The sequence below is a fragment of the Carassius auratus genome, unplaced genomic scaffold, assembly GCF_003368295.1.
Source record: "Carassius auratus strain Wakin unplaced genomic scaffold, ASM336829v1 scaf_tig00215821, whole genome shotgun sequence".
Classification (NCBI taxonomy): domain Eukaryota; kingdom Metazoa; phylum Chordata; class Actinopteri; order Cypriniformes; family Cyprinidae; genus Carassius; species Carassius auratus.
Window position 1 is genome coordinate 34,985 of NW_020528259.1, and position 25,559 is coordinate 60,543.

General features: G+C 38.6%; 1 protein-coding gene and 1 long non-coding RNA gene across 2 annotated transcripts; both read left to right on the forward strand.

Annotated features, from left to right (window-relative positions):
• Positions 1 to 8,653: 8,653 nt before the first annotated feature.
• On the forward strand, positions 8,654 to 11,232 carry LOC113095969 (transcription factor SOX-11-like). Its single transcript, XM_026261338.1, has one exon. It carries the CDS (start codon positions 8,738 to 8,740, stop codon positions 9,830 to 9,832), a length of 1,095 nt encoding a protein of 364 aa, XP_026117123.1. The 5' UTR covers positions 8,654 to 8,737; the 3' UTR covers positions 9,833 to 11,232.
• A 2,230-nt stretch (positions 11,233 to 13,462) lies between these two features.
• On the forward strand, positions 13,463 to 15,120 carry LOC113095971 (uncharacterized). The gene is made up of 3 exons (XR_003288432.1): positions 13,463 to 13,494; positions 13,751 to 13,756; positions 14,987 to 15,120. It is a non-coding gene; the product is annotated as an uncharacterized LOC113095971 (long non-coding RNA).
• The last annotated feature ends 10,439 nt before the right edge of the window (positions 15,121 to 25,559 follow it).

Consider the following 25,559-nt stretch of genomic DNA (forward strand, 5'->3'; position numbering starts at 1 on the left):
TCCCATAGACAGCAAGGGTTCCACCACGATCTAAGTCTAGATACGTAGTAAGGATATCCGTAAAATAGTCCATGTGACATCAGTAGTTCAACTGTAATTTAACGAAGCAACAAAAATTCTTTTTGTGTACAAAGAAAACTAAAATAACAACTTTGTTGCCTGCTGTGGCTTGCCTCGATTTAATATTACATAAAATTACGGCTGAACTACTGATGTCACATGGACTATTTTACAGACATCCTTGCGTTTCTGAACATTGTTCATGGTAGTACCCTTGCTGTCTATGGGAGGGTCAAAGTGTGCATCAAAAATATCTTCATTTGTGTTCTGAAGATGAACGAAGGTCTTACAGGTTTGGAACGACTTGAGGGTGAGTGACAGAATTTTCATTTTTGGGTGAACTATCCCTTTAATATCACATTATGCACACAAAACAGTGCAATTCTTGTCATCTTTAAAGTAAAACATACTTAAAAATCAGCAGACAGCAGTGATAGTTGTGTGTATAATTGAGTGTGAAATTTGCATCACTTTAAGACTGCATTTATGTGCTGCTCTGTAATCGGAAAGGGCTTTGTAATCATCACATTATTCACTCCCAACAGCCATGGGGAGCACGACTCCCTTGGTGTTTTTTAAAAGTTTGCAAAAGGAAAGAGCTCTTCACATTTCACTCCAATTTTGTTAAATACCGCAATCCAACAGCACAACACCCCTCACCCCAACCCCTTCGCCTCGTACTCATTCGTGTGGTGTCTCACTGTTCATTAAACAGCGAGGGAGTGTGAGTGCCCTTAATGGATGTTGACGTGGTGCCTCAGATAAAGTGCAAGCTGTGGATCTTGTTACGTGCAGGTTGTTCTGAATAAGCCCACCTGCAACCTCAACTTTAGCCTTTCAGTGTTTGTCATGCTCGGGCTCAGCGCACCTCTCTCCCGCCGCACCAGGTAATTAACTGGAATGTCAACATAAGATGAACTGCTGTGAAATAATAGCTTCTTTTATCCAGGAGTCGCGATTATTATCTTTGTTTTGTTTTTTTCTTTTCCTACCCATCTCCAGCACTGTCATCCACCCCTCAACCCGGCCCCTCCTCACCATTGTCTTATTTGTTCACAATTGATGACATCCTCTACTTACCTTTAAATTAGTCTGCCCTCAGGATGAAGTGTTCTGAAGAGGCTTGCCGAGGAAAGGAGAACTCTGTGAAGTAGCTGTGAGCAGTTTGCGAGTAAACCCGTGACAGCTTTCTAATTCAGGGGTTTTTGGTAACAGCTGGAGTTTCAAGGCTGCACTGTAAAAATTCACAGAAAGAAGTGTCGAGTGTTAAGGAGGAAACATCTCTTAACTACCTGAAACCTTGCATGAGCTGAACTTCTCTTAAAGGAATAGTTCACCTTATGTCATTCCAAACCTGTTTGACTTACTTACTTTCTTTCGTTTAACACATAAGGCATTCTTATTCATGCTATAACAATGAATGGGGACGGAAGACTTTAAGCTTCAAAACAGCATGTGAAAGTATCATATAAGTCATTTTGACTCATGCATGATGTTCCAGTTCATCTGAAGCCACATGACAGAGTGGAATTAAAATCATTATTCACTTCTTACTAACTAATGAGTCAAAGACATATAAGACCCATTGGGTTTCTTTTGTATACTAATGGATATGTCTTTTTTACCTTATGAATTAAGAACTTAATTATTTGATATATTATGGTGGGACACAGGAGGTAAAAAAAGGGTAAAAAAAAAAAAAAAAGACTATCTGTTATCACCTAACTTACCCAGTTGACTGATTACATTGATAAATGCAAACAGTTTTGTATTCAAAGTTTTGTAAAATGGTGTTTAAATATCCAAATATGTTATTATTTAATTAAATATGCACTAATTTGCATATTTCTAGTACAAAAATCTAAACACTGGATGAACCCAGTTTCAAACACCTTTTTTTTTTTAGACAGAAAACAATATATTTTCACAATTTCGGGGGGAATAATATGTTGTATATAATCAAGCAAATTATATATGAACAAATCCCTCTAGAACAACCCTCAGGATACAGACTTGAATAAAACTGTAAAGTTTGGTGTTTGTAAGTGCTACTGAAGTGGAGATTTATTGCTCAGTGTCAAAGAAAAAACTCATTTTGAGAAAACGGCCTTTAAAAATATGTATTAATTCAAATCTATTGACACAAACAGATAAAGTGCTATAAAAGAAACACTTAATGGTGTCTTTTAGATGTTTTCTTTCCATTAGTCTGAAGAAAAAAAAAACTAAACCAAAAAGCCAAAATCTCAAACTTGCCAGGTGCATGAAAATACTAATCATGACAGTATGTAATTTTTTAAGGTAACTATTAATTAAGAGTAAATTGCTCAACACTGGGAAAGCAGCTCAGCTCTTGTTGCTCTATAAATGGCTGCTCAGTTAAAAGCAAGATTGTACTTCTGATTCTGACAAAGACCTGGACCGATTCCAGCCCTTGTAAATCTGTGAAACTAGGTCAAACATTCTCTCCACACAATTTAATGGTACAACTCAGGTAGTGGTTTGGATTTAATAAAATGCCCGAGGCACAACACAAAATGATCAGCATGAGTATGTTTATTATTTATACACCTTACACGGTTTGGTAGAAAGATAATAAAGCAGCATTGTCTGATTGATGCCTTTCATCTTGCCCTTTGCCACCACATATGCATGAGGCCTGTAGCTATGACATGAAATCGGCTCCAGTAATCGATAGTTTGAAAAGGGCACACACACACGCACAGAAATCTATGTCCACCCTGCACCTTGTCGAGCCTTCCTGTGGTGTCAAGAAAGAAAAAAAAACTCTCCCTCAGGCAGTGCAATCCATCAACACAGGGCCTGGCCTTCAGACTAAACACACTCTCATTATAGTGGGTCAGGGCCCCACGAGAACCTCTGAATACATGTTTACTATTACTGCAAAAAAGAGCAAGCAAGTGCACCATACATACCAGTGCTCAGTTTTATGTTGTTGCTTTTAGGGATGGTTCATCAACGGCCCAACAGCCAACTAGTTGATTAGTGAGCCCACGTAGTTTATTTAGATTTCCCTTGTATACATTTTTTGTAGTTTTGGTGCTTTAATTAACATGCTGACATGTTTTTAAAAAGCACATCTGCATTCTGTTCCGATTCATTGCACACAGTCAAGCTGTTTTTTTTTTATGCAAAATCGTGTTGCTGTGTAAACGCCTCCTAACAATGTGTTCAGTGGACCTAAAACCAGTCCGTTTATGCAGCTCTAACTTTAACCCTATAGTGACAGTGACAAAAAGCCTACTGTATCATATTTGATGCACAAATTAAAAACACGATCAAAACATTTCTGAAATAACTTGTTGACAATCTACTACATAACTTCTTATTAATAGGTAATACCTTTTAGCAAGTAAAATGACTTTCAGCTTGTGGTTCAAATGTATTTTTTATAAAGTAAACATAAGAACAGCTTTTATACCATTAGTATTATTTTATGATGAAAACAACTTAGGTTTACTTGATTATCCATAAATCATCAATATTAGGAAAAAATACATTAAAATGTGAGTATTAAATATGCTACAGTAGGCATTGGAGGAACGTTTATTTATACATCCCCCAGTCATCATTGTATCGCATTGCGTTATGAATATGTTTTGCCTCCCACAATGAAATCTTCAGAACTTTGAACTAAGCACTTAAATATTATCTTTCTAAGACATACTATTTGGAGGTATTGGGAGTGAGAACTGATATGCATTTTATATAAGCAGTCTGCAATATTATTATAAAGATATCAGCATTTACAAATTACCAGATTTTCATCTCACATTTTAGTCATGTAAATATCAGCAACTGCATCAGAATGCATATCTTAGTTTGGGCCTCTTGGAATAAAATTGAGGTGTTTTCCCTCCTCAAATATGAGCTCCATATAACTCGTTATCATTTTATATAATATTATTTGTATATTAAAATGCATATTATAATTATATTTAAAAGGTATATATTTTTCTGACTGTTATTTTATGTCAACCTTTATTGGGTTAAAACTGACAAGTTGCCTTCTCTTTCAGGTGACCCACCAACTAGTTGACTTTGAGCACATGTAGTTTTGTACATTCTTTGCTTGTTTATACATTATTATAAGACAAGTTTTGTTTTTTAGACGACTGATGCCAAGTGCTTGGTTCTATGCTGCTTGACAATACAACACCATAAACATTCAGGTTTTAACATAAATTGAGTTGGTAACTTTTTTCAAAGTCAATAGTAGTGTAACTTGAGAATAGTAAGTTGTTTTTGGCGTTTACCTCAGTACTTTCATCATTTTGACATGGAGGCACTGAAGAGAGTGTTGTGAAATCCTGTAAATAACTTCAACAGTCACCTCCAATTCACACAGAGATGTTTTTTGTAAGAATACAAAAACAAGGTTATGGTGTTGGAGTGTAATCTGCCATTGCATTTGCTGCATTGACATCGTCTAACACAAGCACACACCAGCGTGTTAAGTATTCTCTGTTTATCTTCTCGTGAAGTCACTCCTGTCTGCCAAGCATCAGACCTTGAAAGTGTGGAGACATGGGGTCAATTGCATTACAGTATGTATTCCACTTCAGAGGTTCCTTATCTAACCCTGATAACAAAATCCTTTACCATCCCCAAATCACAGCGACAGTGGTATTCTCACTAGAGGATGAGGAAAAATGTTTTGGAAACAGCAGAATTAGATCAAATATCATGCATGGTGAGTTGAGGAAATGTCCTTAAAATAAAGAGTAAAATGACAGAAAAAGGCTCCCTCGAGACATCTTTGAAAATCATACAACATTTTTGGTGTGCGGTCTACTGCTGACTTTAAAATTTTGTCAACAGCTTGAAGTTAAAGACCTGTTTAGTTTCTAACTAAACAAAAATAATTGTTTAACCAGGGGTTTTCAAAATGGGGACTGCAAGATTACTGTTTTGTTGAAAAATGTATACGGTTAAACTAACAGTAATAGTTGACCGAAATATAGTATCACACAATATTATGTATTATATTCATGAACTAATGGATAAATGAAAATATAGCTGTCGGAAGGGGATTCCTTTAAATGTAATTTATCTGAGGATCCCTGGATCAAAATATGAAAACTCTAGGTCAAATGTTTGGAGTTGGAAAGATTTTCCTGAAAAAAGTCTCTCATGCTCACCAAGACTGCACATAATGATAAAAAATATTTTAAAAACATTGTGATATATTATGCATATATCTATTTTTAAATATATTATATTCCTGTGATGGTAAAGCTACATTTTCAGCATTATTCCTCCAGTCTTCAGACTCACATCCTTCAGAAATTATTTTAATATGCTGATTTGGGGCTTATTATAAATATTGGAAACAATTGTGCTGCTTAATATTTTTGCTGAAACTGATACTTTTTTTCTGGATTGTTTGATGAATAGAAAGTTTTCTGAATAATTTCTGAATAAAAGTATAAATTTTTTATTAATTTTTTTTTAAATCTAATTGACAGTATATTTAAACTAAATATTTCCAACCAATCTGCACAGCTTTTACAAAACAATTGCAACAGTCCGCTTCCACGCCTACTCAACAGTGTTTTGAGTTCACACTTCTAGAACGGCAGCCGTTAGGTAAGACCAAAGCTTGCCATTGAGTTACCAATCAATGTCCAGGATGCTAGGCTTGTTAACTCCTTTATGTGAATGTGGCACTCCACCCATTGCAAGTGTCCCTCCAACCCTGCAGTCACCTAATCTGACTTTGGCCCTTTGTGTGCAGTTGAGATTGAAGGCGTATTGAACGAGCCCGTCCAGGGGCCATTCAGAAGGTATACGTCCCTGCATCTTCAATATCAGATAGCTCCTAGTCAGGACTATCTATTGATCCATTGCTTTAGCACTTCTCCAGTGGGTGAGTGGCAGCTCCTAGTCTAAGAAAGATAAACGCCATGGAGGAGATGAGTCATTCCTGTCTGGTCTGCTCTTCTCTGTCTCTCTATCATCTTCTCTTCACCTCTTCCCTCCGCCAGACCCATTTTACCACTGTACAAGCCTCATCTAATTTACTGTAATGCACCACTGCTTTGAGAGCAGGAGGGTGTTATTATAAAAATAAAATGGGAAAAATGGGTGCAGCAAGAATTCTTGAATGTTCCTGGCTTGAAGAAGCTTAAAGGAATATTCAAAACACCATTTGTGGCATAATGTTGATTATAACAAAGAATAATTTGGCTTCATCCCTCATTTTCTGTGCAAAAAGGCTAAACTGAGGTTACAGTGGGGCGCTTATAATGGATGTGAATGAGGCCAATTTTTGGAGGATTTAAAAGCTGAAATGCGAAGCGTATCATTTTATAAAACCACTTATATTAATTCCTCTGTTAAAACTTGAGCTATAAAGCTGTGCTAGTCATTTTTAGTAGTTTTAGGGGTTATGATGATGCATTGTCATGGCAACAAAGTTGTAAAATTGGATATAACTTTGCAAAGAAAAGGTTACTAAGCAATTTTCACACTATAATCATGTAAACGTGCATTTCGTACATGTCTTGTGGCTATACTGAGCAATTTAATGTTGACTGATTGGCCCCATTCACGTCCATTGTAAGTGCATCACTGTAACCCAGATTTATTTTTCTTTTCTTTTTTTTTAAGAAACATGGAACAAGTGGAAATTATTGTTTGCATGATGGATGAAGTAGATAATAAGCTTATTTTGTTACTTTCGTACATTAGCAGCATGTCAGCCTTTGGTAACTCCAGGTCTTGGGGCGACATTGTCAAGTTTAAATTAGACTATACACAGTAGCTGAAAAGGCTGCAGAATATTATGATCCATGGCTCAGAGTTGGAAAGACATGTGGCTTGTGGCAGACAGCACTCGGGAAGCAGCCAGTCCCAGCGGGAAGACGTGATGGGAGGGAAGGGGGTGGTCTGGTCTGTAGGAGACGCTGCCCGTGAAAATTAATCTTAGGCTGTATATCAATATCTCAATGCAAAACTGCCCAGCAAAATCCTCTCATTGCATTTCTAATGTGTCACAGCATGAGTCTGAGGTGGGGGAGGAAGTGATGCGTGGGGGCAGGGCAGGACTGATTCAAAGGGGTAAATGATTGCCCTCTAGGGGAAGGAGAAATGAGAGAATGGCAGAGAGGTTTATCAGAGACGGAGCTGGCTGTCAGCCAGAGCTGTGGTATAGGGTGGCCTACAGAGAAAGAGAGAGAGAGAGTCGCTCACCTCCTTGACACAGCAAATCTTTGCACACACTCTCCTGTCTGCTGTCTGGACACATCATATTATATAGAGCAATATGCAAGGTAAATTTATATATAGGTCAAGACGACTGGGTTGCATATAACATCATTATTCTATTATGAGCTCAGGCTTCAGAGTAACAACCTACATACATTTTCCTTGCATAATATAAAGTAAGTGGGACAGGGGTATAATCAACACCAGCACTGGCATTATATGGTCAAAATGTGAATCACTGAATAAAGTCAGCACAGATGTTGAGAAATGTGCGAGTATATTTTTCTAATTGCAAAAAGGAGGGGGAAAGTTAGGAATTAGTTTTACTGACCATAACTTTTAGTGTATCAGTCTGAATATTTTCAACCAACCTGCACAGACAAATAAAAAATAAGTGTTGCAAAACATTGTCAAGATTGTGAATGTAAATGTAGTTTTCAAATTGAGGAATCAAAAATCTTAACGGGTGGAGTCCCATTTTGTTTATTTCATTTATAAAATAAAATTGATTAAGACTAAGACTAAACTAATTAAGAATTGTATTTTGTTTTGGGCAGGGGGGGGGGGGATTTAAGCAGTTTGTGACATGTCTGCAGATTGTCATGTTAAAAACCTGCTAAGATTTAGGTATTCAGATTACAATAGTTCTGTCCTAGTTGTACTTGTTATAATTATTAACAGGTATTTTTATAAGTAATGCTTTAGTAGTTGGTGCATGACAAGGACGTGCTCTGATCTTTTAAATACAGATACAGTATATGTTTTTCTTCTCACTTTATCTCTGTCCCCTGTTGTGTTGCACTGAACGAACCCAGTGTTCATTCAATATGCCTGTCTCGCTCACGTAATGAAAATCCCTCCCACAGGCGTGCACACGAATGCAATCTTGGGCTGTGTACGAAGGCAGGATGGCAACAAGACACGTCCGAATCCAGTGTCTGCATAGCATGCTGTCTCTTCATCTGGGTATTTTTGGACAGAAACATATGTATCATTATATACCACTATCCTGTATGTGAAGGAAACAATAAAAAAAACTTTAGATGAAACATTCAATAAATTTATAAATGTACATGATTTCTTTTTTACTCATAACTTAATTTGTACTGATAACACAAGCAAATAAGCATAGTCTTCACTGATTTTTTTGGTTGATTATATAGTTGACTTGAATTTGTTTTAGATCAGGATGTCTGTTTTCTTATCATACAGCATTTTGTTTATGAAGTCACCATTTAAATTGCCTAGGCAAGGTCTGGTTGGACGCGAAGGGTTAATGTCTGGGCTTGTGGGCGGAGCCGCGGCCCGCTATTGGATAATTATTCGTGACGCAATCGACATGAGAAACCTAGGAACTAGTTAAGAAGGCAGTCGGTAACTTTTAAAAGAGGTTTGTCTTAGAGTGCGGCATCTGCGAGTCTATCGAGGGAGAAAAGTATCTTTGACCATGGTGCAGCAGACGGAGCACAGCGAGACGGAGAGCAGCATGTCGCGAGAGACCACAGACACCGAGGAGAACGAACTGGTGGCGTGCAGTCCGGTGCCACCAAAACCGGACTGGTGCAAGACAGCAACCGGCCACATTAAACGACCCATGAATGCCTTTATGGTGTGGTCCAAGATCGAGAGGAGAAAAATCATGGAGCAGTCACCGGACATGCACAATGCTGAGATCTCCAAAAGACTTGGGAAGCGATGGAAAATGCTGAAGGACAGTGAAAAGATTCCGTTTATCCGCGAAGCCGAGCGGCTCCGGCTCCAACACATGGCTGACTACCCCGACTACAAATACAGACCCAAGAAAAAACCAAAGCTCGACACGAGTTCTTCGAAACCAGCGGTGCAGTCGCCGGAGAAGATCGGTAAAAGTGTCAGAGCTGCAGGGAAGAAGTGCGCGAAACTCAAGCCGAGCAAACCGGGGAACATTACCGCGAGAGCTTCTTCGCAAGATTGCAGGTACAACTATGTTTTCACAAACTTAAAAGTGACCAAGTCTATCAAAAGGGAAATTACTGACGACGAAGATGACGATGACGACGACGACGAGGATGAGGATGACTACGAGGAAGAAGAGCACGTCAGGCTGCACAACGTCCCCGCGAGCCCCACGCTGAGCTCCGCCGCGGAGTCCGAGGGCGCCAGCATGTACGAGGAGTCCAGGCACGCGAGCGCGATTCCCGGCAGCAGACTGTTTTACAACTTCAAGAACATTACCAAGCAGAGCGCAGCTTACCCTGCCTCGGTGTCACCAGCATCCTCTTTCAGGTCCGTCTCTTCTTCGTCCAGCAGCTCCAGCGAGGACTCCGATGACTTGCTGGTGGACTTCAGTTTGAACTTAGCTGCGGGCTCTCACTCCACAGACTTGGGCAACACTTCAGGAAACCTTTGTCTCTCTCTGGTGGATAAAGATTTGGACTCTTACAGCGAGGGCAGCCTCTGTTCTCACTTCGAGTTCCCGGACTATTGCACTCCTGAGCTCAGTGAGATGATTGCGGGAGACTGGCTGGAGGCGAACTTTTCAGACCTGGTTTTCACTTACTAACTTACTAACTCCTCCAGAACCAAGGGGGCATCTCGCATCTTCAGGTTATTTTTGGACTCTGTCTCCGTGCTTGTCCTGGTTAAGACGGTGGATCCTGCGTTACGAGATTTGTAACGTAGAAGAACAAAAATGACAACATTGTCAACATATTGACAGGGCTGTGTGTGTATGGCAAGCGCTTTTAACATATATTCCTTAAAATAACATAGTTTCTACTTTTATCTGACAAGCAGTTGTTTTTATCATTGTAAGCCATAAGTAGTTGGTGTTTTTTTTTTTTTTTTTTTAATATAAGATCACTGTAAATGTCATGTCTTTGCTGCTAGTCACTATGGCAGTATAAAAATCTACTTTTCCATTCCGATAGGTACTGGTATAGGATAATAACTAGTAGGAGTAATATGTATATAAATAATAAATTTCGATTGAAACTGAGATGCTAACCACTATTGAATCATTTAATGGTAATTAAAATAAGTGCTAGTCAAATAAAAATAGAGACCAGTTAGTTTAAAGAAATAAATGTTAAAGTAGCTTGCCATAGTGTGGTTATTCTGTGGGGTTGCAGTGAAACTGCTTAAACTGTGGTGGAGAGCAAAATGTAAAATCTGAACTATGCATTCCCATCCCACCCATATCTCTACATGGAGCTGGCAAAACGGTTGCTGGACCGAATGGAGGCAATTCTGAAACGCTGTTCAGGATGGAACTTATTCTGAGGTCTTATGTGATTTATTTACGCCACAAAAGTTTCTTTTTTGTGTGTGTGTAACCATTTCCGTTTCCCTCCAAGTATGGGCATATTTAAGCAGATAACCACTCTGAACACACAGGTATGGCAGGAAGCATTTTGATACATGACCAACATACCTCATCTTTTTAAAAAAAAAATTAAAATATTTTCTGGCGTATTTTTGTACAGTTAAAGGGAATGTTCTTACTGTGCTTTAAGTGAGGTTTTTCAGGCACTTCAACCCGGTTTTATTTGTAAAAGCATGCAAGAATTAAACTGAGAAGTCGACTTGCATTTAAATGCCTGGTTATTTTACTCCAGGCAAATGTACAGCTGTAGATCTGAAGCGTTTCTATAGGGAAGTGTACAATGGAATTGGGGGAACACATGAGCCTCATTTCTGGTACTAGATTGAAGATTGTATATGTTCTGTAATATAGTAAAGCTAGGAGTTTATGTATATCTGTTTGAATGGGTCCCAAATAGCAGGTGTAAAACTGGATTTTGTTTTGCTTTTTTATTTTCATTATAATGGCACATTTGTTTTTCATTATTTTGTGCAATATACTCTCAATTGACCATCTGCGTTTTGTAGCAAAGGAAATGAGTTACATGTCGTCATGCTGAAGTCTGTATCTGACACAAATAAATCAGCTGGAACTGATAAGAAAATGTATGTCTGTTTAATGGCATGTGTGCGTGTGTGTTTGAGTGATCAAAGCAAGGATATTTGTGATCTTGCCATTGGGCTCCTTCAGAAGGGTTGGTGTTTCCAGATGCAAGCAAACATTTTCCCACCCCTCCTTTCAATTTGAGTAATGGCTTTATTTTTTCCCATTTTCCTTCTCCACTGGACCGGAAAAAAAGAAATCTGCTCCTTTAAGAAATCAAATCTCGCGCTGCTGGATGAGGCCCATTTTGATTGGTGTAACCATTACCCCCCCCCCCACCCTTCTTTTCTTAACTGCATTCATTCAGCAAGCCTCTGAAGTCTAGACTTAATGCAGAATCTGGTAAGTATTCTGCTCTCGAAGTGCACAAAAACTTGCAATCTTTTACTCAATATTTCTACAAAATGCATTTTGAACTGATATAGCACAAACCACAGGTTTTCTGAGATTATTTCAAAGAAGATTCAAATGGGAAGCCTCCTGCTTGGATAGATACAGGCCCGTTCCAGCACGGCATGTTATTAATGATTGTGTCATTGCAATCTGGTTTTGTATGATGCAATATTACCTCAGCTTTTATTCTAGTGAGTACCAGAGGATCTAATAATAGGCTTCAGGAACTGTGCTTCTGGCACTCACTATCTGTTTCTGCATAACTCATGTGCCACCCAGCCCAAACCGATGGTACGTGGGTTGTAAGACTAGTTTACAGTCAAGGTAATGATCAAATAATTATGTTACTGAACATGTAAAACAAAACAAAAACCTCCTTTTCTCTACGTCTACCAGGCCCATCAACTTAATAAGAGCTCTCTTCGAGGATTCTCTTCTGATTTAGCTTTAAATAAGTAATTCACTTGTGTTGTTCACCTAATCAATGTTTTTGAAAACTGGCTTAGATATTCAGTTTTTCTTTTTCCGCTAATATATTTTCAGTCTTGTAGTTTGGCTACATATTCTCAGTGCTGGTCAGGAAGTGCTCTCATTAGGGCAAATATGAAAGTTTTTCCGACATCTGGCGTGCTGCTTGATTCAAACAGGAAGATTAATTATGGCAGGCAAGTTTTGAGTTGAATTTCTTTGTGCCACGTAATGCCTATAATAGGAATCTTTGCTGAAAAATCGAATGCAAACTTTTGTTCTATCTTATCTATTAAGGCACTGAAAATGAGCATTCCAGATTTAAATTATGTTTGATGTGTCATCTTACCACAGTGAATATCTCCAGAAGGTGTGACTATATTAACAGGTAGAATACCAACATTTGACTCTAAAATTAATTATGGCATTACAAAGATGAGAACAGACTTCCTGAATTAGAGTCTTTAAAGGGATAGTTCACTTTGAAATAAAATTTTGGTGTGTTTTAGCTTACCTCAAGGGCATCCATGATTTAGGTGTCTTTGTTTCTGCAGTAGTTTCAATTTTGATATTTTTAGGTCAAACCATTATTGTTTGTCACTTATATAATGGAGGTCTATGGTCACCACCTCAAAGATCATGCACAGAGAAGTCCAAATTAAACAATTCCCCAATCATAAGTTCACATTGATTGCCTAAGACACGAAACGAGCGTTTTGTGTGAGAAAACGAACAGTATTTATGTAGTTTTTACCTCTTATACACAACCACGTCCAAGTGATCTGAGGGTGCGCATTCTTCCTGGTGTGTGACGCAGAGGTGGAGCAGGGGGGTGGCTAATGGCGAATGTTTTGTCAAAAGCCCGTCTCTTTTAGTTTTTTTTTTTAAATAACTTCAACTTTGTTTAATTTCCTCTAGACCTTTTTTTTTTACTGAGTAACCATCATCATTTCCCCAGATAGTGTAAAGATTTTTAGGCATTCTATTATCTCAAACAGCCTGAAAAATAGTGCATTTAACTGACGTACATGGGGGAAAAATCTCCCTGGAGGAGTCTTTTTTTTTATTTTTTTATTTTTTTTTTTATAGATGCTTCGTGTTGGTCACTTAATGGCTGCACTGTTAGAAATGTCTGTACATTTAACAGTATTTAACTGTAAAATGAACTGTATTTTACTGTAGGACAGTTATACAGCATATTACTGTATTTTATAGTTACATTTTGGGGAATACCCTCTTGGCGACACTAAATTACAGTATTTTTAATTTACTGTAAATCTAAATACAGTAAAGAAAAAATGAGCGCGAAACCTGACCAATCACAGATCAAGTTTTATTTCCCACTTGGAGAAAGAAGAAAACAAGACACACGCGAAAAGAACCAGTCAGATGCAAAGGTGGGTACAAATATTACTTCTTTTACTTTAAATATATTATATCTTTGGTTTGACTAAAACAAAAATATAAATAAAAAAAACGCTGCCACTGAACGGCGCGCAGTCACCTCACATTTATGCTGTGAAGAGAGCTAGAGAGAGTTGTGGTGACACTGTGCAAACATTCATATTTCTTTCCTTTCTTTCCCTTTTCTGAACGTTTCACCATCAAAATATGGACATTAACGGGTCTCTGCCTTGGGTTTGACCACTCCAGGAGCTGGTGAGTGTTCATGTGAACTGTTAGCCGAACAACAAAGCTTTCGTGGATTTAGCTTAAAGTCAGTCAGATTTTTCCCGCTATTATCGTTTGCTATTAACTGATTACCCCATATAAATGCACGTCATGCTTGTAGTGCTAGAGTAAAACCCGCAATGTTCGTGTCGTGTGCAAACACTGGCGTCTCTGTGGAGACATTATACGCCTTTATTAATCATGCCAAGGGGCATAAAAACACGGCGAATTTAAGATTTTCGTGTGCAGTTCCTGAATGCTCATACACTTTCCAAAGCCTCTCCGCCCCTCAGTCTCACATTTAACGTTACCGCAAACACATAAAGTTAAGGAAACTAAACAACCAAGAGAAAAATATGTCTACTTCAAATGTAACATTTGTTCTGTACATCAGCATCGGGAGAATAACATAATCTCGTTCGCGAAAATGCGCCGCAAATGGCACAGAACATAATGGAAATGTTTTCAGGGGACCCAAGTAAGTGACGAACCCGACTGTGTACATCCAATGCGCGATCAACGGCAGTCCGAATTCACTCACTCGTTTTCATTCACAGCTTCAAGTGAACCGTATTGGTGGACTAATGTAGAAATGAGTGAATGAGTGTTAAGGGGCGATTTCGGATTTAGCCAACGTAATTTCCTCATTATTTTAACCTGGGATGTTCTCGTGACAAAGCAGCATGGTGTCTATCAGTTTAATAGCTGTACTTAGGATATAAATGTCTTATTATTGCTGTTAACATAACTGTTGCAAATAAATAAATTTTATACAAAAAAGTTTTCGTAATATGCTTTATTTATCTGTGTGTGTCTCAACTTTAAAATTAGCTGTTTCATCTTTGGACCCTACATTACCTTACATTTATTACCTATGAAACTTATTTAAACATAACATTAACATTTTTTTTTACAATGTTACTAATGTATAGATTAATATCTTACCCTCATGTTCTTTTTAAATTTTTATATTGTATATAAAGTTGTATGTCATAAATATGTAATCTCTGTATTTTTTGCAAGAAAACAAAAGTAGACGTTGAGTACTAAACATGCTCCATCTGGGTTCGTCACATATTGGGTCCCCTGGAAATATTTCCGTTGTGTTCTGTGCCATTTGCAGTGCATTTCTGTATTTGGTTGTGTTGTGAGTATTTGGTTGTTTTGTTAGACATTTTTCACATCAAATGATCTAACTTTTTTTTCTGTTATGTAAAGGTTGAATGTTAACCCTGACAACAGCAAGTGCTCCTCAAAGTTCCACGTCATCAAAAGAAGTGGGAAGATGGTGCAAAGGAAGAACTCTGGTCTGAACCCTCATGTATCCTCCTTCATTAAAGGGATAGTTCACCCAAAAAATTAATTCACCCATTAATAACTCACCCTCATGTCGTTCCAAACCCGTGAGACCTCCATTTATCTCCTCTGTCCCTCCATTGAAGCTGTGTGTTCGGTCTGCTGTCCATGTCCAGAAAGGTAAGAAAAACATCATCAAAGTAGTCCATGTGACATCAGAGGGTCAGTTAGAATTTTTTGAAGCATCGAAAATACGTTTTGGTCCAAAAATAGCAAAAACTACGACTTGATTCAGCATTGTCTTCTCTTCCGCGTCTGTTGTGAGAGAGAGTTCAAAACAAAGCAGTTTGTGATATCCGGTTCGCGAACGAATCACTCCATGTAATTGGATCCTTTTGAACCAGTTCACCAAATCGAACTGAATCATTTTAAACGGTTCGCATCTCCAATACGCATTAATCCACAAATTACTTAAACTGTTAACTTTTTTTAATGTGGCTGACACTTCTGAGTTCAAACAAACCAATATCCCGGAGTAATTCATTTACTCAAAAAGTACACTGACTGAACTGCTGTGAAGAGAGAACTGAAGATGAACACCGAGCCGAGCCAGATAATGAACAAAATACTGACTCGTTCTCGAGTCAGCAACATTAAAAAAGTTAACAGCTTAAGTAATTTGTGAATTAATGCGTATTGGAGATGCGAACAGTATAAAACGATTCAGTTTGATTTGGTGAACTGGTTCAAAAAGATCCGGTTACATCGAATGATTCGTTCATGAACTGGATATCACAAACTGCTTTGTTTTGAACTGTCTCACAACAGACCCGGAAGAGAAGACAATGCTGAATAAAGTCGTAGTTTTTGCTATTTTTGGACCAAAATGTATTTTCGACGCTTCAAAAAATTCTAACTGACCCTCTGATGTCACATGGACTACTTTGATGATGTTTTTCTTACCTTTCTGGACATGGACAGTATACCGTACACACAGCTTCAATGGAGGGACTGAGAGCTCTCGGACTAAATCTAAAATATCTTACACTGTGTTCCGAAGGTAAACTGAGGTCTTACGGGTTTGGAAAGTTATTAATGACCTAATTCTGATTTTTGGGTGAACTATCCCTTTAAGGAGTTTCTGGATTTCAGCTGGCAAAACTATTAAGCTACTAAGAGCAAATACATTCTACACAGGAGTTTCCTGAATTTGTAAATTTTTAAGATTGTTCTTATGACTGAATCTGTTCATGTCTGTTGTTTTAAAATGCTCTTAATATGAAACTTTTATGTATAAATGAAATGTATTCAAGTTTTTGGAAAACTGAAAGTACAATCTGCAAGAATATTAAAATGTTATTTCAAGTATTACAATTTAACTATTAAACCAATAAAAGAAGTTAAACAGTCTTTTGTTTCTTTTTATAGTTTTTACTACTGAGACATGAGACCTGTTGAAATACAATAATTTGTAAAGTTTTACAATACATAATAAAAGTGAACCAATTAACAGTAAATTTCACAGTGTAAAGTAATATTTTATTGTATTAAAATATATAAAAGGAGAAAAAAAACATAATTGTGTTTTACAGTAAAAAATATATTACTGCAAATACATTTACAGCAAGTTAAATGGTACTGTAAATATGAATACAGTATTTTTACTGTAAGTTTAATTTACAGTAAGTTACTGGCAAACTGCTGCCAGTAAGTTACTGTAATTTCTACAGGAAATTTTTTTACAGTGTGGTGTAAAATCTGTTGAGAAGCATTGAGGTAGAGTTCAGTTCATCTCTGGGATGCTGGGTGCCCCCCACAATCTCCTCCCCGCAAATCTTTACTTCACTTATGCTTGTGGTTTTGTTGGTCTTACTCAATTGCTTTGGAGCCGTATCTCTGACAGAGAATAACAAGCAAAGCAGCTTACATACTCATACAACACAAAGTATGTGTCTGTCAAATCGCTCACCTCCCACTATCACAGATGGCGGTCTGGTGTGAGGATATACTGTCGTTTATGTCTCTGCCATTAATTAAAGCCAAACAGAGAGACAAACTGGATTTGCAGCTTAAACCGTATGCCACTGTGCTTTATTGATTAAACTTGGGATCTGCACACTCTGTGCTACTACAGTACATGTTTAGTCTGGACTAGTTGAAAGAACTCTGTGGTATCAGTTATGGGCCCATAAACTATATGAATGGAAGTAAGAGTATTATTATAAAATGTTATGTATATTCACTGTGGGAGGTTTCTGAAAAGCCTAAAATGAAATTCACACTCTCTAGTGCTAATTTGACAATCTGCATAAACGAATGAAAACATTAAAGTTTAAACATTTCAGCTGCTCATTAACGGTTGCTCGTCTCTTCCTTGCAATGTTATGATTATAACTGGTTTAACGGGTTGTGTCCATCATGCATTTATCACAAATAACTTGAGGACTTCTTTAAGTCACAAATTCATTTTATGGTACAGATATGATCTAAACAGATTATGGTAGTTTTCATTAAGCCTCACGACGATGAGCAATATTAATTAGGAGATTCTCAATTTTTTGTTCAATAATCATAGAAACCACTTTTCATTAGTCAGTTAAAAAGTTTAAACCTTAAAATTCTGATTTACTTGTACAACTCACAATTGTATTGTTTTCTGCCACAGAAAAAAAGGTTACTTTTCACAATTCTGACTTTCTTCTTGAAATTGTGGTATAGACGTCACAATTCTGACTTTTCTTTATAGGAATGAAATTTTTATTTTTTTTACATTACATTTGACCATCTTAAACAATGTTGAATGTTGGACCTGGATATCTATTAACATGGGTCTTCTGCGCATATGTAATTGTAAATATGTAAATGGCAAGGCACCCAGACTTTACCTCCATTAAAACCCATTCTGAACATGTTAAAATACCTTTTGATGGAAATCGGGAGTTGTGGTGCAATCGAATAGGCTGAGGATTAATCAGTTTTCCTCCCTTTTTGCTCTTTCTGTTGACGCCGTGCAGTGTCTGTGCACAATTTGCTTACACATGAGTAATTTATACATTTGAATCTAATAATGTAATCATTTGATACCTGAAACATGCGGTTTACTTGTAGATTGGTTTATTAGAAGATGCTTTCATCTGAAGATAAATTATATTATACATTTTAAATGAAGATACAAGTGCCTTTATCCATTTTCCTCCTTAATAAATCTTCTGATTGACACTTGCGCCTGAGACACATACCGCTGGACTTTATTTTTCTAAGCACACAGACATCCTGGCCCGTCATTAGTCACATATGTGGGATGAATGTTCAAAGGAAGGTCCCTCAAATAAATGTAAATAAAACACATAAGAACAACCGGAAGAGCAAGACCACATGCTATCAGACTATTTATTAGTCCTATGATCTTTTCAGGTCTGAGAGATAGTTTTTTGTTCAGCCAGAAAGCCTTCAGAAGTCATTCGATTAGTCACTAACCAGTGCAGCCCACAACTGTACGTCTGCATGTCTTGGCTTTTTTCTAACTGACTCTCAGCAATTTCTGTTATCCTCAATTTCCTGTAATTGAGCTTGTCATGTTTGTGCAGAGAGATGTCACATCAGATCACATGGTGCTTTTTGAGTGGTTTGAAAGAAAGGTCATTGGTCTTTCCAACTTGAGGATCTGCCTCATCTGTAGTTTTTGGCCCAGTTTCATAATTTCTCATTTGCATAGCATCCGTACGTCCTGTTTGTCCCTCACTCCACCATTTCTCAAGGCATTTTTTCAGTTCACAGATCCTCTGTCATGTCAAGGCAAGTTTTAACACAACCAAACATTTTATTTTATTTAAATAGTGGCTTTATACATTGAGTTAGTTTAGGAACTGAATCATTGGTCTGAGCACATCTGAATCAAGCCTGTGTTCATGTGATATTAAATTACATCATGTTAAAAATGTGACTTTGCATAATTTTTTTTTTTTTAAGAAGCCTCTCATGCTCACCAAGGCTGCATTTATTTGGTCAAAAATACACTAAATACAGTATTTTAAATGGATTTTCTTCCTGTGATGGCAAAGCTGAATTGTCAGCAGCCATTACTCTTAAATGCTGATTTGGTGTTTCATAAACTTTTCTTTTTATTGCCAGAGTTGAAAATAGTAGTGCTGCTTAATAATTTTGTGAATCCATTTTGTCTTTGGATTCTTGGATGAATAGAAAGTTCAGCACAACGTCATGTGAAATAAAAATATTTTGTAACATTATAAATGTCTTACTGTCACTCTTGATTATTTTTTGCTGGATAAAAAAAAATATTAATTTATTTTTAAAGAAATGTAAAATATTGTTACAATTTAAAATAACCCACGCAAAGTCAATGTAAACTTCAAATTTGCATTAAATCTAAAGTTTGTCTTCTACTTTTATTGCAGTGTAGATAGTTTTATTGTCCATGACGATCAAGAAAGCAACTGTACGCAGATGTAATTTACTGAGGTGTAGTAATTAAGAGATTAGATGAACTTTTGATTAACCATTGCATTGTACTTGATCAACAAATTGTTTTTGATGAAAGTGGCATACAGAACTAAGAAGTGCCATAAATATTGTGTAACCTGTAACACATATGCAAGGATCCGCTTGCATAAGAAAAAATAATATGCAAATAATTGCTATTTAAATATATATATATATATATATATATATATATATATATATATATATATATATATATATATATATATATATATAGCAAATATGAAAAATATATAGCAAATATTTACACATTTGCTATCAATAATCAGATTATGTCTTTTTTATGCTACTGCATGTTAGTTATGTAATACAATTACTAGTATTCAGATCCTCTGCAAGCCTAGTGCCCTGTGGCATGTTTTCACCCCAAACAGTACAACTAACTCCAAACCTCCCCTTCATCTTCTCCTCAGCCCTTCCCCCAAAGCTCCAGACCAAAACACAGATAAGCCTGGCTTTCTGTTACTTCCTGCTGATCCCGTAGACTGATAAGTATTCAGTGCTGCTGCAAAAGCACTAAAGCACTGAGGAAGATGTCATTACCTGTTTTGGACAAAGCTATCGCTTTCAATCACTTATGTGTGCTTTTCCTTCTCACACTGTTGCAGTGATGAGCTCTTGTATTTCTTAGAATTCTTAAAGAGAGCAGAGGTCTCATCTTTTCAAAACGAGGCCTTCAAAGCAAGACGTCAGATCAATCTGTAGTGTCTGGCCTCAAAACATATCTTGAAAAGCTCATTTTTCTGATAGATGGTTGTTCTCAAATACACATTTCTGTATTTGAATGGGTCTATAGTGATGGTGACACCAAGCTTTCAAAGATGCCAAGACATCTAACCTAAAAGTGTGTGCTTAAGTGCGGCCCTCAAGTCAATCTATTCCTGGAAATACAATCGGCCGGTGTGCCTTAGATATGACAGCTCTGCGTTTTCAAGCTAAGCATGTCTTTTTAAATGTAAATACTAATAGTGATGTAAATATTCCCCTCACAGAGCCATTCTTAAGCCTTAATAGGTTTTTGATACGTCTGTTGTTGTGTTTACCATGCAAGTCACACAAGATAATGGCTCAATGCTCTTAAATGAGTACATGTATTACCCAGCTAAAGTTTTCAGGCACTTATGGATTCAGGTTATTTGTTTTCTCTGCTCTCATATCTGACAACATAATTGAACAATCTATATTTCCTCTACTCTCCCCTGCCAGAGAACCATTGTGGTTTAGTGGATTGATTAGATTGATTCTGATGGAATATATGCTTCGTTCTCCCACAGTGTAAACTTTCTCTGGGTCCTCAGTGAAGCTGTACTGCCACAAGTTTGCAGATAAATGCACTGTAAGAAAAATAATTTGTCTTGTAGCACTGTACATTGTATTTTCTCACAGTTCTCATGTTACGGGTTATTCTCGGCAGAATATTGAAGTCTTGTGTGCTTTGCTGTTGGAGTTGTATTAGTAATTAGAAATTAATTGTGCACAAATTAAATATACAAATCACCAAATTCATTATGATTTAAATAAGTATTGGTGCAAAACACCCCAAACACTGGACATTTCCCATTTCCAAGCAATTCTCGGCAGACTACTGTGATCTTGTGTACTTCAATGTTTGAGCTTATTTAGTAGCAACTTTAAATTAATAATGCACAAAATTAAGTATGCAACAGAAGTATTGTTGCAAACATGCTCAAAATTTGCCCAAGATGCAATTTGCATTGGGCAGTTTTCATGTTGTGATTGATTTTCAGCAGACTTCTGCAATATTGTGTACTGTAATCATTGTTGGAAAAAAAAATTCACAAATGTCTCTTTTAAGTAAAAATAAGTTTACCACCAATTTCTGTGATGTTAATTGTGCTAGGCACTCAGTGGTGAAGTTTGTGAATAAGGTGCAATCTATAACCCCTCATTTGCATAGAAAAGAGCTGTGTGCCTTATTTCCTGCTATTAATTTCAGGTTATTTTAGCGCACTCAGAGCTTGATTAAACTGGATTTCGAGCAGTTAGTGAAAAAGGTTTTCGCGGTGAAATACTGCCTGTACCTTGTGTTGCATGAGCTTCCTTAAAAATAAAATAAAAATGCGAATGAGAAATATAGTTTTTATTCCTATGCTGTTTACTCTCGTTAATGTAACAATATAGCAGAGATAACTCTTCATGTTTTGATACACCATGAGAGTAAGTCAGAGCTAATTAGATGCCTGCACACATATAAGAACATACAGAGGCAGACCTGAACACACAAATGGTTGTGCGTACAGTTGGAAATGCATCACAAAATCCCTGCATACAGATCACCAGATTCCCTGTCAAATTAGGAGAAGCTGAGAATTTACTTGCTGTCAAATCCTTGTAGGAGCTCTACTAACAAGAGCAAACAGAGAGGCAATGAAGGACATTCAAAGCTGAAGAAAAGCCTGTCACCTTTTTGGGTGAAATATGCGGTGACAGAGCAGGAGAAATAGAAAAGAGGGGTTGGAAATCTGTGAAATGCAATTCTGCTATAATTAAAGCAGCAGTCTCTCTTTCTCTCTCGTTCTCCACATCACCAGCTTCCACTTTTCCTGCTCATTTCTCAAATTAATGTGTGACCTGCACAATGCTCCCAATGTGTGAAACGACTAATTGGCTGGTTTAAAGTCCAATCTTGTGAAAGGAGCTGTCTGCCATGTTCCCCCTTTACGCTCCCTCTTCTTCCTGTGCTACAAATCATAATGCACACACATGCTAATGGCTGAAGTTTTCCAGAGGTCTTTCGATAAGTGGCCCAAGCGCTCTGCCTGCTTCTCGAGCGGAGATTGGCTCCTAATGGGGACAGTTATAAACAGCCGTGACTGGTGAGTGAGTCGGGGTCACATGCACTTACGAGGCCTTAGTGAAGAGGTGTTTTAGTGGGCTATATACTGTTCTTATTGCTCGGCAATATTTAATAATTGATGATTGACAGAGCTTTTGTCATTGTGAATGTTCATGAACTTTCACATTAGATGCTTTACATAGTTGTAGATAGTGTCCCCCTCTGTGTTTTTAACTGAACGAGTATGCCCTCAATCATGCCTGTCTTGATTGTAAATCTACATATTTTTTTATGGGGTTTTTTAGGTATATTTATCAATGCAGGATAGGGGACTGAAAATATGTAAATGATGTAACATCATGTTAAATTGAATTTTACTGTACAATGCAGTCAAATTTATGATTTTTGCAAGTAGAGACTATGAATATCCCTATAATTTGTAGTGAAAAGTTAATGCCCTGAAGTTCCTTTTATCAAACATGATAAAAAAGATATATAGATATTGAAATAGCTTTTTCTTTTTTTTTTCTTTTTTTTCTTTTGTGTTTGTTTGTTTTTTTTTTTTTTTTTTTTTTTTTTTTTTTATAATGTATATTTGGGTATTTTGTGTCACAGTTTCTGTTATTTAGTTAATATTAATTTTACAGTGTGCACTGTTTATATATGAGTATTGGCCGTGTTTTATGGACCAGCCACATATGATGAACTAGCAGAGTAATGGCTGCTGACAATTCAGCTTTGCCATCACAGGAAGAAAATGCATTTAAAATACTGTATTTAGTGTATTTTTGACCAAATAAATGCAGCCTTGGTGAGCATGAGAGGCTTCTTAAAAAAAAAAAAACTTATGCAAAGTCACATTTTTAACATGATGTAATTTAATATCACATGAACACAGGCTTGATTCAGATGTGCTCAGATCAATGATTCAGTTCCTAAACTAACTCAATGTATAAAGCCACTATTTAAATAAAATAAAATGTTTGGTTGTGTTAAAACTTGCCTTGACATGACAGAGGATCTGTGAACTGAAAAAATGCCTTGAGAAATGGTGGAGTGAGGGACAAACAGGACGTACGGATGCTATGCAAATGAGAAATTATGAAACTGGGCCAAAAACTACAGATGAGGCAGATCCTCAAGTTGGAAAGACCAATGACCTTTCTTTCAAACCACTCAAAAAGCACCATGTGATCTGATGTGACATCTCTCTGCACAAACATGACAAGCTCAAAAAGCCTATGCTTTAAAAAAAAATATATATATATATATATATATATATATTGTGACGAGTCAGCTGCCTCCTCCCTGATTATCACCGGCACCCCGTCCTAAATCGCCGCCCTTCACCAGGCTCCCGACTGGAGTGGGTGTGTGAGAGGAGGGGCGCTGGACGAGTCAGGGCTGGCGGCGTGTGATGGGGCACACCTGAAGGAAGTGGAGCCTCATTACCGCCGCTGTTTAAAAGCCCAACGCGCCTCTCCTCAGGAGACCGGTCTCTTCCCCGTGCATGCACACTGGTGTCCTCGTGGGTCCAGGAAGGGTGCGTTGAGGGACTCCCGCGCCACAAGAGACGTGAGCAGCCGGACCCGCGATCCGGAGGAGAACCGCACCCGTTTACACGGCCGACGGGCCAGGATGCCGGGCCGTCCATCCCCTACCAGCGCCGCGGCCGACGAGAGAGATGCGGCCGCTAGAGGAAGCCGCCGCCCCTCGCGCCCCGGACCAAGGAGGGGAGCGCGTGCGGCCGCCGGACTCCGCCCCTTACCTGGACCCTTCCTTGATGAACACTGCCCGACCTACACAAATCCCGCAGCACGACGAGGACACCAGATTCCCTGTTATTTTGGACACTTTCCCCCTTTTGGCCACTTTTTCCCTCTGTTGTTTTATGATTTCTGTTAATAAAAGCCTCTCCGAGGCCTGACGCCACGCCCACTGTGTCTGTCTTGTGCTCCTCCCGTGACACTGGTGGAGAATGCGGGCAGGCGGAGCCTAGACAGCGCAGTTGGGAAACGTCTGGTGACGTCACTCCCTCTCGCTTGCAAACGTTCGTGAGAACCCAGACTGGGACGGAGGAAAACTGGGGACAGCCTCCCAGCCACACAAGGGGTAAGTGACTTTTCCATTGTCATTTTACCCTGTGGTTGGTTGAGGCTGTCACTAAAACCCGGTTTCTCTGTCCCTGTTCTGGTGCGCTGCGAGAGGGAGGACCGCCCGGAGAGGAAGCCCCGCCCACTCCGACCGTTTGGAGCCTGGTTGAGGATGGTAGCACTCCCGTGTGGGCGGCGCCCTGACGACGGGGATGTCGCTTGGGAGGGGGAATGTGACGAGTCAGCTGCCTCCTCCCTGATTATCACCGGCACCCCGTCCTAAATCGCCGCCCTTCACCAGGCTCCCGACTGGAGTGGGTGTGTGAGAGGAGGGGCGCTGGACGAGTCAGGGCTGGCGGCGTGTGATGGGGCACACCTGAAGGAAGTGGAGCCTCATTACCGCCGCTGTTTAAAAGCCCAACGCGCCTCTCCTCAGGAGACCGGTCTCTTCCCCGTGCATGCACACTGGTGTCCTCGTGGGTCCAGGAAGGGTGCGTTGAGGGACTCCCGCGCCACAAGAGACGTGAGCAGCCGGACCCGCGATCCGGAGGAGAACCGCACCCGTTTACACGGCCGACGGGCCAGGATGCCGGGCCGTCCATCCCCTACCAGCGCCGCGGCCGACGAGAGAGATGCGGCCGCTAGAGGAAGCCGCCGCCCCTCGCGCCCCGGACCAAGGAGGGGAGCGCGTGCGGCCGCCGGACTCCGCCCCTTACCTGGACCCTTCCTTGATGAACACTGCCCGACCTACACAAATCCCGCAGCACGACGAGGACACCAGATTCCCTGTTATTTTGGACACTTTCCCCCTTTTGGCCACTTTTTCCCTCTGTTGTTTTATGATTTCTGTTAATAAAAGCCTCTCCGAGGCCTGACGCCACGCCCACTGTGTCTGTCTTGTGCTCCTCCCGTGACAATATTATAATAATAATAATAAATATATGTATATATATGATTTATTTTCTCTTACATTTTAAGTAAAAAAGCAGATTTCAGTAGTTCAAGTTGTATATTTTATATCAGTTAAACAAAAAATGGTTATGAAATATACAGGAACCAATGTTATCCCATATAAAATATTTTTTTA

What these genes read in the sequence shown, in the direction of transcription:
- LOC113095969 (XM_026261338.1), top strand. Translation starts at nt 8,738, where the DNA reads ATGGTGCAGCAGACGGAGCACAGCGAGACGGAGAGCAGCATGTCGCGA.